Source organism: Cyphomyrmex costatus, unplaced genomic scaffold (genome assembly GCF_001594065.2).
Source record: "Cyphomyrmex costatus isolate MS0001 unplaced genomic scaffold, Ccosl1.0 scaffold449, whole genome shotgun sequence".
NCBI lineage: Eukaryota > Metazoa > Arthropoda > Insecta > Hymenoptera > Formicidae > Cyphomyrmex > Cyphomyrmex costatus.
In genome coordinates, this window is record NW_017278737.1 from 20,585 (window position 1) to 39,882 (window position 19,298).

At 29.8% G+C, this 19,298-nt stretch overlaps 1 protein-coding gene across 2 annotated transcripts; it reads left to right on the forward strand.

Moving 5' to 3' along the window:
- The first annotated feature begins 1,897 nt into the window (after positions 1-1,897).
- Positions 1,898-9,552, forward strand: LOC108777594 (zinc finger protein 879). 2 transcript variants are annotated; one of them, XM_018544521.1, is made up of 3 exons: positions 1,898-2,181; positions 2,514-2,715; positions 8,888-9,552. In XM_018544521.1, exons 1-3 carry the CDS (start codon positions 1,928-1,930, stop codon positions 8,909-8,911), a joined length of 480 nt encoding a protein of 159 aa, XP_018400023.1. In that variant the 5' UTR covers positions 1,898-1,927; the 3' UTR covers positions 8,912-9,552. The 2 variants fall into 2 exon arrangements, with proteins under 2 accessions (XP_018400023.1, XP_018400022.1); XM_018544520.1 differs by lacking the exon at positions 8,888-9,552 and having other exon boundaries at positions 2,514-2,918.
- The last annotated feature ends 9,746 nt before the right edge of the window (positions 9,553-19,298 follow it).

Below are 19,298 nucleotides of genomic sequence, written 5' to 3' on the forward strand. Positions count from 1 at the left end.
ATACTGTCAATATACTAAATTGAATTTTTTATCATTCAAATGCAAATCTGTCTGAACTACAATAATAATATCACACCATTAAGATCATTATAAGATACCATGAAAGAGAGTGTAAAATTATTAAATTAACTATAATAGTAATTTAATAATTAGGTTTTTGTAAACACCTGAACAGATCTTAACGTTTTAAAATTATATCTTTTATTCTTATGCATATAAAATAAGGTTTTTCTGGATTAATTATTGTATGGATGGTTTTTATAGATAATTATTATATGATGCATTTGATGTATGAATTATTTTATGATATAATAAAAATTATATACACACATATATATATATATATATATCTCAGGAGACGCGGTAGTGTCTCCGGCCATGTTCAAAAACTAATATATATATATATATATATACACACACACACACATACACATACAATATGTTATAGAATCTTCGAAAGAACAAAAAGAAAAGAATATGTCACAGATGATATCAATGAAAATACCAGCTAAACGGAAAAAGTTAGAGGAACATGCTTTAGTGGCATCACAAAGTCCATCCACGCAGAATAATGTAAGCTTATTTTTTATTTGAAAAATTGCCTGGAAAAATGTTGTATTCAACATTTTTATTAAACTTTACAGAAAATAAAACATTACAGTTTTTCTAGTGACAATTTTTTAAGAGTTAAGTTTTTTATTATTTTTAATTAAGTAGAAGTCTTATTATTTCATAAAAATGTAATAAAAATAAAATTTGGTTTATTTAAAATTTGATATAGTGAAATTATATATAACGTACATGCAATTTCTAATATTAATATACTGATATAAACATCAGTAACAACTTTTTCTATTTACATAACTTTTTTTACCCATGAAGTGTCATTAATGTCATTATATTAATATTTTTCATTTTTATATTTGCTCCCGAAAAGAAAAAAATTAAGAGACCTTACAGCTTGAATGTACTTCGTGTTGGTACAAATGTAATTTTATCCACTTTTGTAACTTGGAGGTGTTGTAGCAGGAACTGAATTATTTTTATAGTCAATGTATTTTGTCTTATTATTTTTCGGTCTTTTACACTTTTCTATTTATCAAAATTAATTTTTCGTGTTTTATCTTTATTTAAATGTTTAATTCCATAGACACAGACGAAAAATCTTACTATTTCTCCTATATACTTTCATACTTAGAAACAACGTTTTTTCACTAATTGTCAACTTCTATCCAGAATTCTTTGTTTTGTGTATGTATTTTGATCATTAGATTTTATCACATATTTAGCCATCATGCATGCCACCACAAGCTGCAAGCACTACTTTTCTATTAAAATATCACTTCATAAAAATGATGATTGGAACATTTTTCTGGGTAATCCTTCATTTAACTAGGATATTTCCAAATGTTAATAAATGATGTACATTCTTATACTGTAGATTGAAGATTTGCATGGCAGAAATAAAACAGACACATCAAAGAATTTTGAATCTATGAATGGTTCTACCATATTGACTCCCATAGTACAAAATTCTCAGGCAAATGTAAAGAAATATCGCTTGATAATACAAATAGATAAAATACGAAGTAAACCAGCTCCGAAATGTAAAAAGGTACTACCTATGACAGTTAATAATGACAAGAACACAAAAATAATTAAAAGCGAAAAGGAAAGAAAAATACTGCCATTTTATAAAAAGCCTTGTAATAAGGGTAGCTGCAAACTGAAAAAATGTATATATCAATCAAAGCCAGCATTTAAATGTGAACTATGTGATAAATATTATTTTACAATGAAACCGCTATCCCAAAACTACTCTTGTAGTAAATGTTCCAAGTCTTTTCTTGATCTGAAATTGTTTTGTATGCACATGAACAAAACACATTTTACTTGCGATATCTGTCTGACAGAATGTAGTTCTCAAATGATATATGACAAGCATGAAAAATTGCACGTTAATACCGAATCGTTACATCCATACAAGTGTCATCTGTGTGGCAAGATATTTGATCTGAAAGATAATGTTAAGCAGCATTACTTGCAAGATCATCTTAAAGTACAGAATCTACAGAACACTGTTGTTCAAATTAATTCTCCTATAAAAACAATAGTTCCTCAACAAACTGATTATTCATGTACAAACTGCAATATTAATTTCACAAGCGACCAAGATTACAGGTAAACTTGTATTTCTATAAAAAGAATAATTATTCTTTTAAGACAATTTTGCTGTTATTTTATTAATTATTATGTATTATAATTATGAAACAAAGATAGACAAAGGCAAATAAGAGTCAAATACAAAATTATAGACAAAGTCTATTATATCATGATAATAATACATTTAATTACAGAATCAAAAGTAATCATAAGTATATGTATGTATAGTTGTTAATTTAAAAAGTAATGTACTACATAAATAACACATTTAAGATTTTATTTTCTTAAATATTAATATATTAAGTATGTATTTTTTAATACATTTTCTTATAATGTTACTAATATTACAGGAATCACATATGCTCTAATGGAAAGAAAACAAATATTACATGTAACATTAACAGCGATATTAAGAAGATAATATCTGTACCGAATCCTTTAACTGGGAGTCAAATAGGAATTCTTCAGGCGGTAAAATTCAGTTGTCGAGTGTGCTCTAAAGAGTTCGATAACGTTAAGGAAGTTGATTTGCACACGAGGACTCACTTAGAGGTATCCGAGGATGATCTTAAATGTAATATATGTAAGAAGTATTTCAAGAGCAGCGCGATATTCACTGAACATTTAAAACATCACTTGCAGCACGCGTATGTCTGTCCAATTTGCTCGAAAGCTTTTATCAATAGAGTTTCTTTGAATAATCATAATTTGAAAATGCATACTAAAGTGGTGGAGTAATACAACTTCACATTTGACACACATTAAAAATAAACTTTATCATGGATATTTTTCATAAAATATTATTGTTTAAGAGAGAAAGACTCATAAAATACAATATCTAAAAGATTATTATCAATTTGTGCATGATACATCGAACTTTAATAGTAATGTAATGTTACAGAAAAGAATACACTTAATATTTGATTTTAGTTATTAAATCAAATACGTGAATAGAATTGTTTTATTTTAAATTAAATTAATGATTTATATTTATGTGACATTTTTTGTTCATAACAAAAAAAAATTATTTGTTATACAATATTTTTTAGTTAGAGAAATCAACTTTACAGTATTGTTCTGAAATTCTTTAATACAAATGACTTTTGCCTTTATGAATCTAAATGTATAAACCAATTATATTGAAAAATTTTCCAAAAGTTGCAAAGCTGCTTTTTTTGTTAAACGTAGTCATTGCTAATTTTAGAATATAATCAACACACATTAGAAAATTTTGAGAAATGTTTTACACAAATTATATTATACACATTGTGACTAAATTTTCTTAATAGAATTTTCTCACATAATTGTAAATTTAAAATACGATTTAATTACGCCTTTAAAAAGAGGTATTTTTGTAAATATATATATTAAATGTATTAATCAGAATATGATATGAATATGACACAAATATGACACTTTTTATTTGCAATTTCTAGTAATTATAATATAACTTTTTTATGTGTGTATATCATATTACATGTACATTTTATATAGAATAAACTAAAAAGTACATTTAGTGTATGTGTGTATTCTATTCAGTAAATAAATTACTATACAGAGTGGGCCAAAAGATAGGAAATTTTTTCTGCAGTATTGACAGAAATTCGCAGATTGTGTTAGAAATAGGCATACAATATTGTGCAGCTTTGTTAATGCTACTTAGTAAACATGGAACATCAAAATGATAAAATGCATTTGATGTGCAATTGTATCATAAAAATGGCGATTGCACCCAAACTGCTCATAAAAGAATTTTGCAGTCATATTCATCTTTATGACCCTGTCATCGATTCATGCGATTCATCATTTTTTTTATCATGTTTTTTTTTAATGCCAATTGCGTGATGACATGAAATCGTAACGACGTAGATAAATGTGATCGCAAAACTTCGGAAACACATCCCAAGAGTTCCACTTGGTGCTCGCAGTTTTTTTGGTGAGCATAATTTGTTTTTGTTTAACATTTAGACTGTTCTATTATTCACTAAAATACTGAAAATCTATGGTTTCCGTTACATATAGATTTTTGATAATCGCATAATGAAATAATACAATCATACAAATGAATATAGAACATAGTCTATGTATAAATGTTAATAAGACTGCACAATGATGTCTCAGTACTACTTACATAATTTGCAACTTAAATTAATGAACTTAATAAAGTGTAAACGGGTACCCTCGTATAAATTAACTTAATAAGATAAAAATGATTTATGAATGGTATATTATGCTTTATATTTTATTGTAATTAAAACTGAATAAAGTTTCTAAGATTTTATTTTAAATTAAGTTTTTCCTTTTTTTATTCACTCTATATTATTATATTACTATATGACATTTATTCATATTTCTGATATACACATAATTATTAAAAATATTATATGAGCAAGAATTTTCATTACTTACTTGAAAGTGATGTTGCTAATTTTTCATGTGTTATACTCTTATACATTTCTTTACGGTGTATACCAATTATTTAAAAAATAATTCAATATTATTTCAGATGTTTCCAGCTAATTTGTTAAGCTCCTTCATTTTTGTTCATCATCCTTTTTTGAATAAAAGGAATACAATTTTAGCTCAACTCTTGAATTTTTAAAGTAATGAGAAAAAGAGATTAAGAGAAAGATAAAAGAGTAAAAGTAAATAATATAAAAGTAACAAAATATGTCAAAATTTTAATTTGTAGTATTATAAATCTTAAGTTTGGTATGACGACCAAACTTCAAAATCACTATTTTTATTGATTAAGTATGACTTTATATACAATTTATAACATATACATACGATTTACGACTACTAACACAGTACACATTAGATTAATGCATATAAATGCACAAATCAAATCAAATTAATAGTATTTGTGACTCCAAGAATAAATCCAGTACAAATGAAATTTTTATGTGAAACTTTACAGTTGTTAATATATATAAAATATGTATTTATAAGGTGATAAGATAATTTTTACACAAATAATTGGAATGTATTTATAAAATAAAATTAACTGCAACAATCACAGTTAACTTTATTTAATAAGTATATTCTCTCTAATTATTTGTGTAAAAATTATCTTATTACTTTGAGAATATTATATATAATTTGAACTAACAACTGTGCGGAGGTTTTATAACCGGCGCTCATAATCGATTTTTATATTTAATGGCGTTTTTGACTCGACTGGGTTTGCTCTAATCTGGATTAGATTAATAACGTTTTATGCTCTCCTATTAATAGAGCGTGTCCATCAGTAGCAAAATACTTTCTAACCCAAGTTGGAGCAAACCCGATCGGGTCGAAAACGCCATAAGACTGTCTTGAGTATGGTCTTAAGATGTTACGAACCAATCAGAAGATCGTATTAGCATCTTAAGATATTATTTAAGATAGTACTAGCGCGACAATAGGGAGTTTTTGCAATACCGTTTATCCCAGATACGATAAACGCTAAAGTCACGTTATCTTTTTCTTCACCTAATTAAGAAAAGAATAACGTGACTTGCTAAGTTCACCGTATCTGGAATAAACAGTATTGGAAAAACTCCCTAATACCATCTAAAAGTTAAATTCCATCGCGCGCTTATTGACGATACCCCCACTCTCGTCAGTGAGAGAAAAATTTTTGGTTACGAGTGCCATCTACATACTATAAAGCTGGAAACACAATGCGAGGGAATAGCGATAAGTTTCAACTTATCAGAAATCGAATACACCGGAATACACATTTTTGATAGGTTGAAACTTATCGCTATCGCTATTCCCTCGCATTGTGTTTCCAGCTTAAGGAACAGTGAACAGGGAATAAGAATTTCAACCTATTAGAAATCATGTACTGTGGCTTTTTTCATCATTCCTGTTACTTTTATTCTGCATAGCCCTAAGGGTACAGCCACAATAGAAGGAATAAGAAATTTTAGCCTATCAAAAACTATGTATACCAATGTATCCGATTTCTGAATAGATTTCTTATTCTTTATTCCTAATTCCTTCTATTGTGGCTGCACCTTAAGGCTCTTGTATATGATACAAAACTAAGGTATAAATATGTGGCAACGTTGCATTTAGTTACACTGCTACATATTTCTCTAATTTTAGTATAAATCTAATACTTTGATGCTGTGATAGTCGTGTATAGTTCTGCAGAATCACTCGACCGCGGCGGACGTGTTTTGGCTTGGATGCTTTCAATCACATATTTTTTGAAAGTGGTGTTGATTTTGACCGTGCATTGTATTTCTCTTCGATTTTGTTTATCCCGCGAATCTGGATCACCCGTTATTGATGACGTTTAGACGCAGACGTCCAGTGTCCGTGCGAACTACGCTATTTTCGCGGCCATTTCATCATCTTTCCGTTTACAAGTCACTACATTAGATACTGGCCGTATCGCGGGCATTCGCCTGCGGGAGCCATTAAAATGAAGAAGAAGAAGAAGACAGTTGTGTATTTGCAATAAAGAGTGAAAATAACTACTCAATTAAGATATAATATAAAGGGCAATTTATTACAAAGAGAAAACTCTTCGGAAAAAGTTGAAAGCAATTTCGGCAATGTCTCAAACAAACACAGAAAAAAGGCTAGAGGAAATGTCTTCGAGGCCGTATCTTCATAACCTTAAAAATATTGATGCGTTGAGCAGTGCGTACGTGTTACTTTGTTTAATTGCATTTTTTAAACTAGAGAGTCAACAATTTTGAAACTTTTTACACCATTTGTATATTCTATTCTATAACATACTCGTTTTTTATAACAAAATGGTATGGATGCCTATAATTAAAAATCTGACGTTAACTTGAGTTGCACATTTGCATCTTATGTTAAAATTGCAAATTTTAATTGCGATTTTATTTCAAAAACTAGACGATCAATATGTTTTTAACTATACAGATACATAAAGACTAAAGAGCATTTCAAAGGCGTTTTTTCGTTATCCAATCAAAAGCGACCGCGATTAAGAAGGCTATCTTTGTTTTCAGGGATCAGAAGATACAAATAGCTTTAATCGCGGTTGCTTCTGGTTGCATAACGAAAAAACGCCTCAACTTGTATTTAAATTCGCAAAAAAATCATTTTATGCAAGTACTATCTTAAAGCGGATTCTACAATGAGATTCTTAAAGCCCATTCTACAATGGGCAGTAGCAGTAGTGCATTAAGGAATAGGCGTAGAAATTAACAAATCATAGTCGAGAATGTGAGGAGGATAATTAACTATCATTGGTTGATTTCTACGCCTACTCCATAATCCACTACTGCCTATTATAGAATGGGCTTAAATCTGGGTCCACACCATGGACCTATAATATATGGATCCAGCATAGACAAGGAAACCATGATGCCAGGATATAAAGTGAGAGAGCATGATTCGCACGAACTTTCCCTCTCCATTCTAACCTAACTAACTTACATGCGCTGCTCATGGACCTATGGCAGCAGAGCATGTAGGTTAGTATGGAGAGCTGTCTCACTTTATACCATGACATCACGGTTTCCTTATCTATTCTATAGGCATGTGGTGAGGATGCTCGGTCCATATATTATAGGTCCATGGTCCACACCTCGTTTTAAGAGGCCCGAAGCCATAAAAAATTAACTAATCATAGTTGAATGCGAGAAAAATAATCGACTGTGATTGGTCAATTTCTTATGGCTTTACAGCTTAGGGCCTGCAGACTAAAGCTATATCCACACTGAATAAAGGAGTAGGCATAGAAATCGACCAATGATAGTTATTATCCTCCTCACATTCGACTATAGTATTGTTCGTTTTGTCTCTCGGGAGTTGCTCGGAGTTGTTCTGAATAAACCCAGCGTACTTGAATGTGGATCCATTTAATGCTGCAAATGCTTCGTTGATCAATCAGAAGAAAAATTCGCTTACTGCTTATTTCTTACTTGTGTACTATGGTCTTAAGACATATATCTCGAGTTTTAAGCCATAAGCCGTAAGAAATTGACCATTCATAATCGAGTACCTTCTATTGTAGCGGTCATAATTACGCATTAATTGTGGAAGATTTTTAAATCTATAAAAGAGAAAGGCAATAAGAAAAATAGCGCGTTGAAAATAATCGCATTCGAGTAGTGGTAAAACGGATAACATATGCATCCAGCATCACTGCATCGCCTTAAATGTATTAAGCCTTAAGAAATTGATCATCAATCGTAGAGTCGAATATTCTGCTCACATTTGATTGTGATTGATCAATTTCTTAATTGGCTTAAAGCTCACTATCATTGTATTTCGAGACTTAAAAGTATGCACGCGGTGTATGTACACCATGTATATAAGTAGACAGACTAAACGAAAATCATTCCATAAAATTTAATTTATGAGAATACGCAATTACAGATTATACTGAATGAGAAAGAATTGTTTTTTTGACTAAATTAATTTAATTCGTCTTTATTGTTTTTGATAAATATATTACATTTTAATATATAACTTAAATATATACATTCTTCAACAAAAGAAATTAAAACAACTAAAATAATTTTGTTAAATAAAAAATTAAACCAAAATGAACTATCTTCTTTAGTATACAAATTTTAATCTTGAACGCTTTAGACTACCTTTTGAAATTCTGATATAGCATTCTTTCGAGCTTTTTCTTTGATAGAATAAATTAATTCTTTTCTAAAACAGTAAAAACAATTTCAAAAGTGATTTCTAATTATTCGCATTAGTATATTTGTATATTGAATTATTTGCTTATTTTTTGCAGGATCAGAGTAACAAGTGCGAGTGATAGAGATTCAGGACTGTGAAGAGGAAGATTACCATGAATAAAGTGAACGAATGGATGAGTGAACGAATGGATGAGTGAACGAATGGCGATAATAGTGTCCTTTGAGATGCCGCGGATGCTCTCGTGAAACGTGCGCAGAATGATCTTGATTTTTACAAACCAAAGGAACGTCCAGAAGTCAACGGCAGCACGTAAGAGGCACCTGGGAGAAGGAAAACCCGCCCCCGGTGCCTGGGGCCCAAAAGGTGCCGACAACGGCAACCCGCTGCGGAACAATCGCGCCGACATTCATGTATCGCCCACTGTCAACGGGAACCACTTCAAACGTAGCCGGCCTCAATGTGTTTATTTGGCCAACGTCAAATTTACTCGTGGAAAAGGGGAGCTCGAATCGATACGCGCCGTACCGTCACGGATGTATACAGCGACATTTCGCCGTCCTATTCCTCTATCGCTCGAGAAGACAGTTTCGATCGTTTTGTATCACGAAGAATTCGTTTCGCAGTCACGGGGCGTGGCTCGTGCAACCCTGTTGTAAGTTTTTGATTTTCATCATGCTTAAGTCGAGCACGGGTGTAATCCGATTGCTGTCGTCGGTGTCGGTTCATGCGAATAGAATAAGAATTTGAAGGTTCTATGGAGCGAGCAAATTTTCATCTCGTGTACACTATTGTAGATTTAAGAGATCCACAAATTGGGTATGTACTCAATTTATTTTATTGTTCCATAAATATGAATAAAACATTCTTCAGTCATTTCTTATTATATTAATAATAATAAATATGTAATAATAATAATAATAGTTAATAATAATAATAGTCATACTAATAATAGATATATAAATCATACATATTACTATTAGATTTCTAATTAGTTATATATTAAATTTGTTTTACTGTATATACTCGATTCCACACTAATTGGCAAATGAAAAATGTTAGACTAGAGAAGCTTGTATATCAAACATAAATGAACATTTGTTTTGGATAAATATTGCTGTGAGATTGACAACTTGTGAAATAAATTATGAAAATACATAATTATATGCATATTATACATAAATATACACACACATATATATATATATATATCACGTATGTATAAAAATGCGAATTCTATCGTGATGCAAAATAAAAAATTTTTTTGTTCTTATTTATTCGTTCACTAAATTTACGACTATGAAAACTAAATAAATAATTAAAAGTTTTATATCCAAACTTTAAACGATAGATAAAAATTTGATCCTATCTTGATATCTAAGCTTTTATATTTTTTTAAATTATTATTAATTCAATTAGTTTAAATATCTTGTTTTAAATTTTAAAACAAGCAGAGTTAAATTTAATTATTTTTAAAGAATATTGATCCTTTCCGCTTTACCTAAAACTCCATAAATTCGAAAACTCTAACGCTCTTCCCAAAATTAAATTTCATTAATATCTTTTCTAGTAACAATACTAATTCCAGTATCAATCGCACAACTTTGTTCAATCCTTACGTAAATTATTTAAATGTATGACCTAAAAACGAACAATTTTCGATTCGTGACATATATACATTTTTATGTTAACTATTCGATCAAGAATCGAAAATTGGCAACTTGGTAAAAGTATCAGTCCCCAAAGTTGTGTCTATTTATATAATATACGAAACTTATTTATTAATTAAAAATATTCTGTACATATTTATATAATTCTTAGATTTAAAGTCTACAATTAGATATGTAAAATCGTGATTATTCAAAATTTGATCACACACATCTAAAAGGCCTCAAATTTCATGTTTAAATAAAAGATTCAATTTTAAATCGAGCAGAGTTAAATTTTTATTTATCCTTTATTATTGATATATGTGTGAGAGATATCTATACAAATAGATTTTTTAAACTAATAGTTTTTCTTTTACGCAGTTGCTGTACAAAAAATATTAAAAAATCTACATATTTTCTTTTGAATTATCTAAATTTAAAGTGTTAATAAAACTGATTGAAAATATAGAAAATATAACTTTATAAATTATAAATTTTAATATTTTTGTCTAGTAATTACAAGTATTGCAATTAAAGAGAATATTTATCATGAATGCTAATAATTAAATATATGTTTTATTTCTTAAATTAGTGATAATACTAATGTGTTAATGATTAGTGATAATAATTATTCAAAATAAAAAGAATAATAATTTATTATTATTCTGTAAATGTTACACTAATAATTGTTTTATTTAAAATTTTTGATTTAATTTTTTATTTTAAATTAAACTCTCAAGAAAAAAGATATTTCAAATTAATATTTTTCAACTAAAAAATCTATACGGCAATAACTGTAAGAATTATTGTAAATTAAAATTGAAATCTTTATTATAGAGAGAGAGAATAATAAAAAATTTTTATGAGATTGCAAGTTGTTAGAGGAGTCCTCATTTACAGGATATTATCCTTAAAACTTAATTTTGTCATATATAAATAAAAATACTGATTATTTCTATAGTTTATTTATAATTTCGTCATTTTTTTTTAGGAACTCGAAAAAATTGTTAAATCTCACGTTGATCCACGTATTCTAAAATGTATGATGGCATTTAGCAACGCTTTGTTACGTTTAGAATTACGGTTAGCTAGATGTTAGACATCCTCAAAAAAGTATGCGGTTTTTTAATTCGCTATGGCCTTTTTCATTCAAGCATCGAAGTATGCACAAGTATACAAATGGGATTTGAAGTCAGAGGATTAAGAGCGACATAGGGTCGTTGCGCGACGAATTCGTAATTCGCCATAGACGATTTGTCACAGTCGTGAAAATAGGCCTCGAAATATAGGTTTGGAGGATATCTCTCAATTTGTTTCCACTTACAAGTAAACCTACTCAAGTGTGACACTCCGATTTTGATGAGTTTTTAGTTGTTCTCCAGACAAAAATAAACGACACGCATTTTTTTCTACCCTCTTATCATTATAGTTTCGAAGATATTCGTTTTGAAAGAGAAAAACTGATTTTTTGTTTTTATTTACAGTTTATTGTTAGTATCTAATGTACTTTCGCAGTTTTTAGAAGCTGATCAAAAAACATTTTTTGAACTGAAAAGAATTAATGTTCTGAATTTAATTTCTAGATTTGAATATAATTTTTTAATATAAGAATATGACTTATATTTCTCTTCTCTATAACTATAATCAATAAAAAGTTACGATAGTATTGTTAACTGTTATCTAGACTGTAGCAAAATATTAACGTTTATAGATTTGCTCTCGTTTATTATGAAATGAAAAAAGGCACGCGCTTCCAAATCATGCGTATATATAGTAAGAAAGCAAGCGGGGTTCCCTGGGGAAATATTACAAAAGACCTTTGAAAAAGCGATACCTGTAAATTTGTACGGTACTTTTCTTTTGTCGAAAGGGTTGTTCGGTCACAAAGTGAAAGTGCAATTCATACGTCAAGGTAATCGACATTCACTGTCGGGAAATATTCTCGATTCAATTTGGACATTCCTGTGTATTTGTTAAAAATGTTTAATCGAAACTGAGACAATATGATAAAGGCAGTTATTGTAAGATAAAAGACACGTGCATTATCAATATAAAAATTAAATATTGCTGTAAAAAGATAAATTCAGCATTATTTTCTAACAGACGTTATAAATATTAAATGTTTTCTTAAAACGACAAACAAATTTGGTGTTGATGAATAAAGTTTTAAATGCATCCATTTTTTACTAAATGTTACTAAATATTATCAGGATAAACCAATGTAATATTAATTATATTAATTTTCCAACTTTATAGGCAGTTATAACAGCGATTTAAATAATCTCAGAAAGAATTCGTACTACATTTCTTCGAAAATTATCGAAATGTACAAATTCGGACAATGTTGCAGATAAAATAAAATACTTTCCATCAAATTTCAGTAATATACATATAGTGTCTGAATTTATTTTTTTATGTTTTTCGGACGAACTCTGATAAATTTTTTCCATTAGAGAAATATTATTGATTATTTATATTAAACTATAAAGAAAATTATTGGTCAAAAGGTTCTTGAATAATAATGCAAATTTTATAATAATTAATTCTGGATAATTATCATTTTGACGATTATTTACTTTTTATTCTCATTATAATTATAGTACGTATTATTTAAATAATATAATAACATAATAATTTTTACGTACATGCTTTTGAAGAAGATGAGAAAAGTTTACAGGAAATAAATTTTCTCTAAATTTACTATATGTTGTTGATATGTGACATACGTGCATATTTCTTTCACTTATTTATACTTGCGTATTATTTCTTATTCCTTATATCTATAAAATGTGTTATATTTTATAAATCTGTAAAACATACCTGATACAATGGAAATGTGAAATCGTTCTTTAGGAAAACGAAAGAAGATACATTATGATTTCATATTACTGCTTATGGACGAATATGCTTTACACCACTCTATGGAATATAAATGCATAAGGATAGCTTACGATCGTTCATCCTGAAGGAAAAGACTAAAGTTAGTCAAAGTAAGAAGACGAGCATGTTCGAAAGAAAAAATTGAAGGAGAGGGAGGGTGAGAGAAAAAGGGAGAAGAGTCTCTCTTTTGGTACCGGGCACGGGCCATCTGGCAGAACGATCTTTTATTATAGTATCTGTTCCTCCTCTATAGCTCTTCTAGAACGACGCAGGATTCACTCGCGCGGAAGTTGGATCTTTGATTAATGGACGGTGAGATAAACTACATCGATTTTTGGATCGATATATCGACGGCGAAAATATTGGTAAAGAGGCGTTGCGATTGCTTTTACTTTTGCTAATATTCACATTTAAAAAAGTTATTGTCTGTTTCTCTGCCTTATGCAATTTTTTTGATCTTCTTTTATCTTTATTCTATTTATATTTAAAATTTCAGTTTGAGGGAGGAAAAGAAGGAAAGAGAAATACATAGAAAGAGAATAATAAGATAAGATAAAAATGTGTACATATATAACTTATACAATTTTATTATACAAAAAATTATGAATTATATATACATTGGTTGAACAGGACGTACAGAAAATTATGTGATTTATAGAAACTTTTTTTAGGATTTATTGAGATTATTTATAATGTTCTGCGAAAATATTTGTTTTTTTTATTTTACATTTAGATATTTATTGTGGAGCGCATGCTTTTTTTAAATAACATCTCGAATTTTTAAAAGAACATGTATGAACATTTTGATGAAGATACTTTTGTTTCCTTATTTCACTTCTAAATAAGATTTTGAATTTTCTAAAAGTCATTTATAATGTTTTATCACAAAAATCAAATAAAAATCGGTAACTAGTAACGGTAACTGATTACTTTTTTACTCAATAACGAATAACTGTAACTTGTTAAAAAGTAACTTTCCATTCTCTGCTAGTAAGTAAACGAATGTTCTATTTTATAGATTAATCGTAACGAAGGGTGTCACATTTCTGTTAAAAGAAAATAGATCTTGAAAGAAAATAGACGGAATTTATTGAAGTTTTATATGAAACAAAAGTACACCTCTCGTCTATTTGCTTCATGAGAAATAAGATTTGTTTTCTAACGAAGACTAACAGTTTTTCGGCGTAAGAGCTTGGTGTCATGTCATGTCACGTCACGCGCAATTGTCTGGTGGCTGCTGGATGGTCGGATGACTGAATGACTTTCTGGGAGTAGCTCACCCCATACTTCACCAAGGGGGAGAGGGGAATATTCACGGAGAACCCAGGGTGAGCCCCATAATAGCCCTCGACCAGGTCCCACCCTCTTGGCAAACAGAAAGGCCTTGAAAGTGTGCACGACCGCAAGAGTCGCCGCCCCTTGCATGGTGGGGCAAAATTTGATTATGCCCCTTCCACGTGGATGAACCCGACGAGATTCATCGGCGGGTACCCGAGACAAGTTGTCTTTGTTGGTCGTTGGCTGCCGTGTGTGCATACCCTAGTGTATTTCCGACGTTTTTAATGTTTCATATTGAACGCGGTCGAAAGCAAAAATTGGTATATTTATCATTTTCTTCTATATATTTTACATATTTCACATTTTACAATTTATTTTCATTTTACTGATTTTTATCTATATTATTTACTTAAATATTCAAAGCATTAAATCATTATATATCTATTGTTTTGTATGTTTTGCTAAAATTTGTGTATAGCTAAAATCAAATATGACTTTTACAATTAAGTATAATAAATATATCGCTATTATATGGAAAATTATTCCATGGAAATAATTTTATGATGTTTAATTCAATTAAGAAAAAAAGATTCCAATTTTTCTGGAGTTTCACTCAAATATGAATATTTTCTAAACTAAACAAAATTTTCTTTTTATGCTGAGAAATATCAGTAATTTTTCAAATCATAAAAGCTTTAGAATAAATACAATATATTTTTGAAACATAATTTTATGCGATGTTAATAACTACGTTTCAATTAAGTCTTAATTGCAAATAAATTTTGGTAGAATCAATATAATATTATAATAATATTAGAATCCATTATATATCAACGATTTTATATTTTATATTTTGAAGGCTGGAAAAATTATGAAATACATATGACAAATATTAAGTGTAGTAAAGCCCGTCGGACAGCCACAATAATGCTCCATATTTCTGTATGACACCAGTTTTTGCCGACTGTAGACACAATACCTTTTTAAACGGCAGCAATCCGCAAAAAAATGTGCTCTCAATAAATTCGGCGAGATTGGGTCAAAATGTACGATATTTGTAAACGCCTGATCCATCATCGGTCATTGACGGACGTACAATAAAACTCCAGAAAACGATATTACGAAATGAAAGCGATGCACCCACGATCACTCATATTCTTTTTTTCTATTTCAATCAGAACAGCCCAATTTGTGACAATTGTAGTGCATAAGGCGTAAAACTATCTCTCATGCAAAAAGTACTCGTTTGATAGATCTCTTAATATACAGACTTTTGAAACACGGACGTTCCAATACCCGTGTACTACTTCTTGTTAGTCTTTTTATGAAATCATCAACGTATGGTATGTATATGTAAAATGCTAAGAGCTTAATCTTGGATTTCAGATTAAAATTAGAAATTTGATTAGATAAAAACGCTTATAAGCTTGGATCGCTTATAAAAAAACTCTAGTAAATAATTTAGATAATATCTTCATCTTGTTTCATAAAGCAAATTTAAGAATCGCAAATTATTTGAGATTATATGAGAAGGATCAATATTGTTTAGTCTCAAATGTATTTATAATAAAATATTAGTTTACTTATACTACATTGGTCCAGAATTATTAACTTCTGTACAAGTGATGTGGATTCCGGAAATGGTAACAAGTAATGGCAGGTAGAAAATATTTAGGCATTCATTGACTACAAGCAAAAACTCGCAACGGTCTTTGAGTCAACAACCTCGTATCCTTTTACCGCAAGAGACGCAACTTTAACTTGACAAACGGTAGCCGTAATCGGCTGTTGTGAAATCCGTCATTCTAAGTAAGACGAATCGAGAATGTTAGTAAAAAGGAAACTAAAGTAACGTCTCAGATCTGATCCATCCATCATAATGTTGACATCTATTCAAATAAAGCATTATAAATAAAAAGAGATAAAAGAAAGATATTTTATTATAGGAAGTTACTCAAAAATTCTTTCAGAATAATTTTCTTAGAATAATTTTTATTATCTTACAGATATGATAATAAATTATTTCACTGAATTTATAGATACTAAAAACAATAATAAAAATATGAAAGAAAAGGGTAAAATGCATAAATTTAGGATAAAATTTTTTATAACTTGATTCTATTATTAACGATTTTTTAAGGTATAAAATTAATATTGCATTTGTACCTAATTAAATGTAAATATTTATATTACTTAATGATATATATTTCTGTATTTATATAAAAAATTCACAAATATACATCATAACTCATATTTATTTACTTATTTATTTTTAAGTAAATAAATCTTATACAATTGTGTACTTATTTACATTTTATTAACAAATTGGGAGATATGTGTGTGATGGAAGAAAATTCCAGGGAGAAGATTTATCTTAACAAGTTACATAGTCTGTAAATATTTTCATTAAGATTTGTTTATTAATGCTATTAAAATTGTGTAATTGACTTATGGTATCACAAAGATTGTACGATGGCGCAAAGTTTAAGCGATTGGACCTTTGTAAAATGAGTGATGCTGTGATGAATGCGATGAAGGGCGCAGCCGAAGACCCATCAATGGCTCTCGGCCGATTTCATAGAAACATCGTTTTGATAGAGGAGTGTTGTCACAATTGGCGCAAGCGAAACAGCCGGTAAAAGCGAAATAGCTGATGGTTGAGAAAAAGAGGGTGGGTGATGTGAATCGGCGGGGGTGGCTATCTGTTACTGAGGGTCGACTCTTTCATTTTCTTTGTCTCTTCAAATGTTACAATAAATCAATGACATGCTTTTGCGAAATACTGTCTTTGAAGATTTTTGCTGTGTGTAATGTACAAATAATTAGTATATTACTTTATAAATAGAGAATATATGCTATAAAAAATAAAAATAATAGAATACATTTATGTGTGTGTGTGTGTGTGTGTGTATGTGTGTATATAGCAATATGCAAATTATTAGTAAATACAAATAGAAAAAATTTTGCGATAAACTGGCATTAATTGCATTAAACGTATTATGCCTCAACAGTCTGCCGACATAAGCAAATCGTCAGCAGATTTTGCATATAGTCAGCCTACCATTATATTAATAGACTGATCTATTACATTTCTACTACTATTTTGCTGACAAAATCCATAAAAAAAATATTTTGCAGATATTTTGTAAAATCTGATTTCGCAAATATGATTGGACATACAATAGTCTAACTATCTGTCACGATTCTTATTATGTGTTCACATAATCGTATGCTTCACAACATGTGTAAAGACTTATTTTGATTTATTCACAAGACACAAAGCTCATTAAAGTCAAATGGAAAGAAAAGATAAAAAAAAGGGAAAACATACAGAAGATTTAATATTCATATGCAATTTTCTCTTAATTTTATAAATGCATTTCAGAAATATATACTTTTATTCCTTTACTTCACAAATGCGAGTTAACATATTCTGAATGTGATAGTCTCGACCTCAGAGATAAAAATATGTATTAAATACTTAAATATAATATCTAATATCGTTAACAATATCTCTGCAAATGTATTATGATAAACATTTAAGTGCATTCATGATTGTTAGTGCGTAAATTGCAATGCATATCTACGTACATTCATATATAAAGAGATAAAAGATATAATTCATAAGCAATTGGAATGTAATTGCAAATGTAATTAACTTCATTTAGCAAATGTATTCGACCAATGCTTGCAAATTACAGCTTATTATCTTATAAATATATATTACACACTAATAACCATAAAGGTTTAAATAAACATTTTATACTGGATTTAGTTTGGGAGCAACAATGCTATTAATTTATTTCAAATGCATCCAAATTTATGTCGTATAATGTGATAAGTAAAAATTGCTTTATTACGATTTTCTTTTACATTATTAATATTAAAAGTAAGTACTTTGTTAGCATATAATAAATAGAGCGAATAAAAATATTATTTATTATATTACACTTAATAAATATATAATATAATATATAATAATAGCATGCATTATTAAAAATGATGGCAATGATAATTGGATTAATATCGTTTGGATAAGAAATGTTTCATCTGCAACATACAAATATCTCTCACGCTCATATGAGAATAACCGGGGATTGTAACCCTTCCGCAACTAATAATAATCGGCGTCGATGTGAAATTTCGTGTCACGGGCGTGTATCGTCGAAACAGTTTGAAGAAAGCAGCATGCTCGAGTGAACGGGGTGGGCCTACTGTAGGCTTTGCGACCCTTCGATATCATTCGTTCGTATCGGTTCTGCATCTTTCTCTGCTCTTCCAACCGTGCTGACTTTCCACGCTGATCGTTCATGTCCCTCCCCTCCTGTCTGCCTGCACTCGTGCTCCCTCGTAACAAAAGGGGCGAGAGCCCCGTGGCCGCAGCGACCGATTAATTCTCTACAAAGGGGCTGCGTATCTCACATCGAGCCCTCGACAGGCCCCTCTAAACCCACCTACGGCCTTACTGCCAACGGCGTCCACGCTTTCATCCTCCTGCAACCGATGCTTTAGGACGATCCCTCCCTCCTCCATCCCTAAAGTGGATTGGCTCGACCCCCAAAAGGCCATCGGCAGGGGAAAATATTTCTATAAGTATAAGATCGGGGTGAGCCTAGATTTGTATTCAGTTACCTTTGAACAGCTCTTACTGTCGTGTTGACTGTCCCATTCGTGTATACGATACACTGAAGTGTTACGTGA